The sequence below is a fragment of the Carcharodon carcharias genome, chromosome 32, assembly GCF_017639515.1.
Source record: "Carcharodon carcharias isolate sCarCar2 chromosome 32, sCarCar2.pri, whole genome shotgun sequence".
NCBI classification, from domain to species: domain Eukaryota; kingdom Metazoa; phylum Chordata; class Chondrichthyes; order Lamniformes; family Lamnidae; genus Carcharodon; species Carcharodon carcharias.
This window is the reverse complement of record NC_054498.1, coordinates 6,784,198-6,793,501: the sequence shown is the minus strand read 5'-3', so window position 1 is coordinate 6,793,501 and position 9,304 is coordinate 6,784,198. Positions and strand designations below refer to the sequence as shown.

At 40.1% G+C, this 9,304-nt stretch overlaps 1 protein-coding gene across 1 annotated transcript; it reads left to right on the top strand.

Annotated features, from left to right (window-relative positions):
- The first annotated feature begins 1,372 nt into the window (after positions 1 to 1,372).
- On the top strand, positions 1,373 to 5,378 carry LOC121272122 (cocaine- and amphetamine-regulated transcript protein-like). Its single transcript, XM_041178597.1, has 3 exons — positions 1,373 to 1,510; positions 3,869 to 3,952; positions 5,102 to 5,378. Exons 1-3 carry the CDS (start codon positions 1,373 to 1,375, stop codon positions 5,207 to 5,209), a joined length of 330 nt encoding a protein of 109 aa, XP_041034531.1. The 3' UTR covers positions 5,210 to 5,378.
- Positions 5,379 to 9,304: the final 3,926 nt, after the last annotated feature.

Genomic DNA, 9,304 nt, shown 5'->3' with positions numbered 1-9,304 from the left:
TTATATAGCACCTTGAATAGAGTGAAACATGGCAAGGCACTTCACAGAGGCATAGTCAGTTAAATATTGGCATTGAACCAAAGGAGACGTCTGAGCAGTTGACCAAAAGCTTGGACAATGAGACAATTTTAAAGGGCTTCATAAATGGAAGGGGATCGGGGTGGTGGGGGCGGGTAGAGAGATAGAGAGGTAAAGGAGTTTGGAGAGGAAATCCAGAGCTTAGAACCTAAGCTGCCAGTGACTGCCAATAATGGGGCTAAGGAAGTCAGGGATACAAAAGTGAATTACAGACGTAATGAGGAGATTAAAAAGATAAGTCCCTCCCTTATTTCCCTAATAAGTAACTAGAAAAGGAAGATAAGAAACACGAATGGAGAAAATAAAGGAGAAAAGATATGAAAGGAGGACTTTAGATGTAACGGTCTGATAAACGAATGATGAAACCGATTTTGATTAAAAATGTGTATAAGCGCCTGAGATCCCCCATTTTGTTTACGTTCCTCTTGTTAACTGAGGAATTCTCAGCAGAAATGCTTCGATTGTCTTCACCTTTCTCCTTGTAACAACCCAACAATATTCATTTCAGTAATCAAAGGGTAAACTCAGTCCACCAATGACTTTTCTCACCTTCAGAAGTTGGGAAACACTGATTGAAATCCTTCCCTGAACATCCTTTAATTGTAAAAAGTGTGAGGGGAAACACGAAGGGTGATATGTTTCACAAGGTACAGACAGGATTTCATCCACAGTACCATTGAAATTAAATTGACTTTTAAATAAAGCAAAGCTAATTTCTAAAAAAAAAAGTTAAATTACATAGCTGTTTTTCCAATAATGATACAAACAATGACAATTTGGAGTGAACGATAGCATGTTCCCTACTTAAACACTGAAATGTCACTATTTTATTTAAATCGTTCAGATTGCTAGTCTTATTTCAAGCTAAGAGGTTAATTTTGGTATGGTTTTCAGTCCGGGATTCAATTCATTTCAATGACAGTAATTTATGAAAGCATTGACACCTTAATTGTGATTAATCTCACCATGTATAGTTTAATAATAAAGGAGAAACTGAAGGATCTCCATGTATTTCCACAACGCCCATTGTTTGACATGAATTACCAAATCAAAGAGTCAAAGTTTCATTGACTGCACCCAGCACGAAGGTTCCTTTGGCAATCGCCACCACATTTGGAGAGAAGTCGCGAAACCTGCTGCCAGGAAAGGGTGTATAACATCGCCCTCGTACTAATTAGCAATGTATGTGAGCAAGTTCGTGACTATAAAAGGGGGAGGGAGCGCTGTTTCTTTATAGAGAAGATCAGTGAGAGAACCCACTACAAAGTCGAAGAGCACCGGTCGCTTCAGCACCATGGAGAGCTCCGGCTTGTTCCTGCTTCTTTTGTGTGCAGCCCTCCTGCTCCTGCACTGCCAGGGCCAGTCCAGAGAAGCCATCTCAGCAGAAGACTACCCAAGTACAAAACACAGCGACTCCGCCGAAAAGGAACTGGTCAGTCACCTTTATCTCCATTTTCCCCCATTGCATTAACTTGCCTCCAGCCCTCTCCTCCCCCCATCCCGTTTTCCCCAACTCTGTCTCTCTCCTGTACTGCACCGACAATGCTTCTGATACCTTCACCTCCCCAATGTGCACCGTGCCGCAGTTATTTAACAGTTCAGCTGTTTTTCGACCAATTTCAAACTAACTTGGTCAATTTCCAAATCTAGTTCATTTGAACTGCAATTTCCTTTCCCCTGTCTTATTTTTCCCAGCAAGTTATTTTGTTCATTACATTTCCAAACAGGTTACCCTTTCGAACCCAGTCTTTTTAATTCGCGGTTTCTCATCTCTCCAATTCCGTTTGCTATTGGGTCGTGATGCTCTAGCCTCCTAACTTAGATGTTTTGGCTTGCCTGGGCTGTGAGTTTTAATCGATTGATAATCTGAAAGGAAGAGGAATGCCGAATAGCTCCGTGATTTTATTGAAATATGAGTTTTGGATTTCTCTGACAATAATTGACACATTAACTGATTGGAATAAGGACGCCGAGCCCAATGATTCAACAGAGTCGAACTTGAACTATTGGGGACAAAGCTCTTTTGACTTACAAGAACACGTTTTGGCAAATAAAGATGCCAAACATTTAATTAAAGTAGTTGTACAAATTTAGACCAGAGTTCAGACATCTCTGAATGGCCTCAGCGTCTTAATATTTCAGATACTTTGGAATAAACCAGATATGAACATGTTGTTAGCTCCATTCTAGAGAACGGCAACATCTTCCTGAGGTACAATGGAAAATGCCAATAAAAATTCTTGTTTGTTTAAAATTATTGGAAAGATCCCTATTATATCTCTGGCATTTACCAGTTCTGATGAAAGGTAACAGACCTGAAACATTAACTCTGTTCCTCTCTCCACAGATACTGCCAGACCTGCTGAGTATTTCCAGTATTTTCTGTTTGTATTTCAGGTTTCCAGAATCCACAATATTTGACTTTTGCAAAATGTTTGAATTGGTAGACTGTAGATTTGAATATGAAAGATCGTGATTTGTGTAATTAATTTATATAATACTTTTATTACGATGCAAATTATATTTATTTATACTTTGAAAGTGGAATTCACAGAATGGTTGCAGCACAGAAGGAGGCCATTTGGCCCTTTGTCTGTGCTTGCTCCCCAAAGGGGCAAGTCACTTAGTGCCACTTCTTGCCTTCTCCACATAGCCCAGCACATTCTTCCTTTTTCAGATAATAATCCAATTCCCTACTAAATGCCTCAATTGATCCTGCCTCCACCACACTCTCAGGCAGCGTATTCCAGATCCTAACCACTCGCTGCATGAAAATTTGTCTCCTCATGTCACCATTGCTTCTTTTGTCAATTACCTTAAATCTTTAACTCTGTTTCTCTCTCCACAGATGCTGTCAGATCTGAGTTTTGCCAGCCCTTTCTGTTTTCATTATTTATATTTGTGCCCTCTGGTTCTCAGTCCATTCACCAATAGGAACAGCTTTTCCCTATCTACTCTGTCCAGGCAATTTTTTTCTAAAGGGAGATTGAAAGAATATAATTGTTAGTTTGCCATTACATATTTGGAAGAATATGCTTGGATCAATTAATATCAGTTTTGTTACTATGACAGGAATTTGTCTGGGATCGAGCGATACTCTAAGACATGAGTAAGCAAGCCAGTCTAATGTGTGATCATTCATCATATTATTGTTTGTGAAATCTTGGTGTGTGCTTTGATGTTAACCCGCATAACAGCAGTAAATGGCCAGCCTAAATCTTTATAATATAATTCAATCCATCTGAAATGTAATAAGGTGTCAGGTAAAAGCAAGTCTTTCTCTGGGTCCCTGTGTCTAATTTTAGGATTAAAAGGATTTTTAAAAATCCACTGAGCATTGAAGTTTTATTGAGTACGTAACCTAGGCTGACTCCTCCATGTAATACTGAGGGACTGCTGGAGGTGATCTCCAGCTGAGACATTAAACCAGCACTCTATGTCCCTGTTCTGGTGGTTTTGATTGACATTAATTATTCCATGATGCTAGCCGAGAAAAGTAGGGAGTTCTCCTTGTACCCTGTCAAACATTCATCCCTCAGTTAACCACCAAAAGCAAGCATAACTGATTATACATTCCAATATTGTTTGTGAGATCTTGTTGTGCGCAAAATAGCTTCTATGAGAACTTGCAAGATTGCATAGTGTAACTCAGTTTCTGGATAATATGGTTTAAATGCTGTGGGTGCTTGAGAGACCATTATGAAAGATAATAAGGCATTGCAAGCTCTTTAATTGCAAAAATCTGCCAAGCTGCAAGAGAATTTATTTTAAAAATATTATTTTTCAACAGTTCGAAGCCATGGAAGATATACTAGGGAAAATCCAGAACACCAGGTTTTCTTCCTATGAAAAGAAAGCTGGACAAATCCCTATGGTGAGTTTCAGATCAAACCATTTTATTGGCTTTTTGTGGCAGAGATGAGAAAACATGAAAAGCTGAAATGAGAAATGACCATTCAGCTCATCAAGCCCATTCCTTCTTCAGTTCCACCTCAATCGTCGACTACATCAGACAGATTTCTCCTAAGTTCATGGCAATCTAATTTATGTGTTAATACATCCTGCCCCCTTTGTGAACAGGTTAAACTTAGTTCCTTTTTAAAGCCATATGAAGTAGTTGCTTCATAATCACTTAATATTCCAACATTAATGAGTGAAATTATTTCATAGCTATGGGGAAAATTAATTGTTTGGTTTTCCGATTTGTTTTGTCATGTTAAAATGTGCACCCAAAAGTTTATATTTACACCAGCTTCCAGACATGGGCTATTAAAGTGTTAACTTGCCATCACTTCTCTCTATTATTAAACATTTACAATCTAATACAGGGGGAGGGTTACCATAGTGATGCCTTTCTCCATACATGAGTTTAGACAGTGAATCTTGGCAGATTATTCTATTCTGGGGATATCACAGCCAAGCACAACATCAGCACAAACATACGAAACCCAAAGACCAACAGGTCAGTTGAGCAGTCAACACAATCAAGGCACAACTTCAGCATCATGTCTCCTACCCAACAGCTCAAATGCTTTCTCCTTGCAGAGGTGAAAAAACAAGATTCAATTCAGGAAATTAAAAGTTACCATGAGGTACTAAAGGATTATTTGTGCATACTCTACATTGACAACAGCTCAATTACATCTTCTGTTTATGTCTGCTGGTTGGAACTAAGCCCTCGAGACCCTCTCAGGTGGATGCAAAAGATCCTGTACCAAGAGCAGGAGAATTCTTCCCACTGTCCTGGCCAATATCTTCCCCTCAACCAACATCACTAAAACAGATTACCTGATCGTTATCCCATTGCTGTTTGTGGGAGTTTGCTATATGTAAACTGGCTGCTGTATTTCTTACATTACAATAATAACAACACTTCAAAAGTTACTCCATTGGTTGTAAAGCACTTTGAGATTTAAACGACACTATAAAACTGCCAGCCTAAGTGGATTGCTCTTTTAAGCGGGGTTCGAATATTTGAGTGTTGGAAACCCGGCTGGTAATTGGTTCTGTTTCTGTTCCTCAGTGTGACATCGGTGATAGATGTGCAGTCAAGCAAGGGCCCAGGATTGGTAAACTGTGTGACTGTGCCAGGGGCACCACCTGCAATTCCTTCCTCCTCAAATGCATCTGATGCTGAGTGGAAAGAAAAAGGCAACATATGGAGGAGGGAAAATGACCCACCCCTGAGCAAAAGTCAGGTGGATCAGTGTTGAAACTTCAGCTGATAATTTTGCTAATTTGTGATCCATGAATTCCAAAAAAGAATTGTAACTTTCATTAAAACTGATTATTGTACCAGTCATTCATAATGTTCTCTCACCGAAGATGGTTGGCTGACACTTATGTAAAATGTGAAATATGTTACTTGTCTCACTGAGGGAAACTCTTTTGCCATTGTTATCCAAATAAATTATTACCTGTAGTTATCTTACATTGTTTAACTTGCTTATTGCCCAATGGTCAGATGCTGATCATACACTGGTTTTAGTCATCGCCATGGGAACCAGCAGTCAGGAGTTCTTCAAGAGAAGCATGAAAGGGTAATGAATTAGAACTGGATAGTGCCCTGGTCAGATCTCACCTTGAATTTTGGGTTAAGGGAAACATTCAAGTTATGGAGACTGTGAAAATTATTTCTCTATAAATCCAAGATTAATGAGTGGCGTTCTCATGAACTGCACCTCCCACTCCCATTTGGGAAGGGAAGCCTTTATTCCCAGGCATCTAGACATTATTGAACTCAGGTCCCAGAGATGCTCAGCCAGTTTCCTGACACATAGCATCAACCAGGCCCATCAGAGAATGGGTGGCTTTCACCCTAATGTCTGGGGTCAATGAGACCAAGTTCTGCAGTGGAAAGAACAGTTGTATTACAGGGAGGGAGGCCATCACCCAGTTCCTATATGAAAGGGTAGAATTTCATCTCTTCTAGCCACTGCTGAACCAAGCTCATAAATTGCAGGAGAAGCCTCACCACAAGTATTATAGTTGTTCATGAGGAAGAGTAGCCAACACCTTTTCAGGTGAAACAGTCACATTTAAGTACAGTTTATCAGTAAGGGTAAACAACAACTTCCCAATCTCCAAACAAAATAGTTAATGAAGAATGCAATGGGTTCTTGTTTAAAAATTAAACCTCACTCTTTCAAAATTCGCTCCTCAGCATTTCTCTTGTAATTGTGCTCATATACACCAGTAATTGGTGCTGATAAATGCTCAGGAAATCTTCACTTTCTGAACACTCACTCAATCAGAAATTCACTCAGGCATGGTTGTTTCTAATAGCCTTAATCCAGTATCTATTAGAGTTTAAACATAGACAATGAAGGCCTGTTAGGAAAGAGCTCAGTTGCATGCAATTCAGTTGAAGAAACAATTTAAATTTGATTAACCTTTGCACTAAAGATGGATTGGAAATTTAACAGATTATGTGCAGGGTGAACCTCCTCACATTGAATTTCTTTGTCACAATCTTTATTATCTTTCTATTTAATGGATTGTATGATGAGTACTGCTTCTCAAATGTTTCTCCCTTGTTCCTTCTAAGCTCTAAATACACATTTACATTCTTTTTGCATCCTCACTACATTGAAACTAAGATTTATTGAGCTGTCCTCTACTCCATCTCATTTTTTCAAATTCCTCATCTTCTTAGTTTGTGTTACGTATTCCACAGGCTCTTAAGCCCAATGCTTAACGTTGCTCAATGACTTCTCTTTGATTTTCTTAATGTATTCTCAGGGTCTGGGTTGATGCCCATCTCTGGTCACCATGACGAGGTGGTGCTGAGCCTTGTTCTCAAACCCCAGCAGTCTGTGTGGTGTTGGTGCTCCCACAGTCTAGCACACCTAAGGAATTGGTACAAACCAGTTGGTCAATGCAATCGAAACCACACATAGAGAAAGATTAACCTGTTTCTTTTGATGACAAGTGACTACCAAAAACTAACAACTTTTCTCTTTCCAATATTGATCGATCTGCTGTATATTTCTGGCATTGACATTGCGATTTCTATTTCTTTCCTGTTTTTTTCTTGTTTCATGTCTGTGCCTTACTTTGATATAAAGGCTTTCCTTCTAAGAAGTCCCTCCTTTCTTGTATCACTCAACTAAATTTCCTCAGCATGCTGTCTAAAATTTTGACATCCTTATATTGTGGTCCAGAATTGGACACAATACCTCAGTGGAGGCTTTATGAGTTATTTGTAAGGGTTTAGCATAACTTACTGCTTTTCTGAGGTCTTGCAGCACAGTGGGTAGCATCTCTACCTCTGGGCCAGAAGTTCTAGGTTCAAGTCTCACTCCACAGAAGGTGCATTCATAACATGGCCTAACAGCTTGATTATCAGTCTGTAAATCCTTCCAATACGCCTGGTGGCAGGCGGTAAGAATGAGAGAGTTTCCTGGTCAGCGATAATGCAGAAGGTAATGACAAACCACTGCAGTGCTTTGCCAAGCATAATGCAAGCCAATGGAAGTTCATGGTCGCCAACACCCTCGTAGAGCATGGTACCTGGAGGAGGAGAGTCGCTTTTGCACTCTTTTTATAATGTCAAGGTTCCTGTAGGATTTTTTTTCACAGCCTCATCAACCTGACCTGCGATCTGCAAAGATTTCAATGTAAACACCTCCAGGTCTCATTGTACCTGCACGTAATCAATATTTACGATGGCTTCATAAAATATATGTGAATGAAAACTGTTAGATGTTACAAAAATGAGAAATTTTGTAATACTGAGGGTAGGAAAGCAATAATCTTTCTCCAGATTGAAAAATGTTGCTGAATTTCATTTAAGGGTGAGCAAAGGAGATAATTTGCCGTGGAAGTGGCCAGTCCAGAGCAAGTGGTGAGCCAGACAGATTCACAGATTCAGGAGGCATTGCCTCTGAAAACAGATATTAAGCAGTGTTCATTGCAACAATGGGAGGGTCAAAGCGGATAAGCTGGTGGTGTAATATGCCTTTAAAGGATTGCAGCACGACATCACTGGAAAGAAGTTTGCCATGCAACCCAGTTTTGGTTTCACTTTTGTTTAGAGCAGAGCGATATCATGCTGCAATTCCTTAAAGGCATATTACAATAATTGGTCGCACCTCACACAGAACTGTCACAGTCCTCACTCAAAGATTTGACTGGCTGAGAAGAGAGAGGTCAAAGTAAAATAACCAATTATACTGGGAATGGACAATCCCAAGGGAAAGGGAATGGTGGGTGGGAAGCTAATCTATCCAATGATGTAACAAGGACAGTAGCTCTTTGAAAGTTGGAGGTTTCCAACCCATTGACCCCACAGAAACTGTTAAAATGACAAGCCCCAACATAAACGCAGCAAGGGGCTAACAGGAGTCATATAAGAGGTATGATAACTGGCGGCCCATAGGGAAAGACGCTAGCAAAGAGTAGGAGTGAAGGAGTGACATAACAAGAAGTAGAAGCTAGGTGCTAATGGATGAGCCTCTAAGAGTCTTTAGATTGTAGGAAGGATGGAAGAGTGAGGAAGGTGATGAGTTCTGGAATCGCGTGAAAGAATGAATTAGAGTTGGAGATGATACAGCACAGTGGAGATGCAGAAGGTAAGCGTGTGAGGGACAGGGAATTTGGACATAGGTGGAATGAGATGAAAGGACAAAGTAGCTTAGACTGAAACTGGCGTCCAGTCTCTATAGTGAACTGACGTGAATGAAGTTCACTTGTTTTAACTGGTCCAAAGTTAAGAAAGGAGCAAGATGTAAGTTGCAAGCAGGATACCAGACCAACCATTGACCTGAGGGTGTGAGAAAGAAATGTCTAATTTGCAGTGCAAGAAAAAGGCCAAACAGGAGCTCCCAGTCTAAAGCACCAGACATTAGTTCACACTAATCAAAATTGGAGTTTCTAAAATATTTGTTCCTGGGATGTGGGTGACGCTGACATGGCCTGGTTTATTGCCCATTACAGGTTACTCTAAAAGGCAGTGGTGGGCCTTCCATGGAAATCCTTATGGTGGTGATGCACCCAAGATGTTGCCATGTAGGGATTCCAAGGTATACAGCCTGCATCAACGAAAGAATGGTGCTGAGAGTGAAAATCAAGGATGATATATAATTTAGAGCCGAGTCTTTGAATATTTTTAAGGCAGAGCTGGATAGATTCTTGGGAGGCAAGGGGGTGATGGGTTATCAGGGGTAGGTGGGATGCAGATTTGAGGTTACTATCAGATCAGCCATGATCTTATTAAATGGTGGAG

Coding starts and splice junctions, on each gene's coding strand:
- LOC121272122 (XM_041178597.1), top strand. CDS start 1,373: ATGGAGAGCTCCGGCTTGTTCCTGCTTCTTTTGTGTGCAGCCCTCCTG. Junction 1,511..3,868: donor ACTCCGCCGAAAAGGAACTG/GTCAGTCACCTT, acceptor ATTTTTCAACAG/TTCGAAGCCATGGAAGATAT. Junction 3,953..5,101: donor AAGCTGGACAAATCCCTATG/GTGAGTTTCAGA, acceptor TCTGTTCCTCAG/TGTGACATCGGTGATAGATG.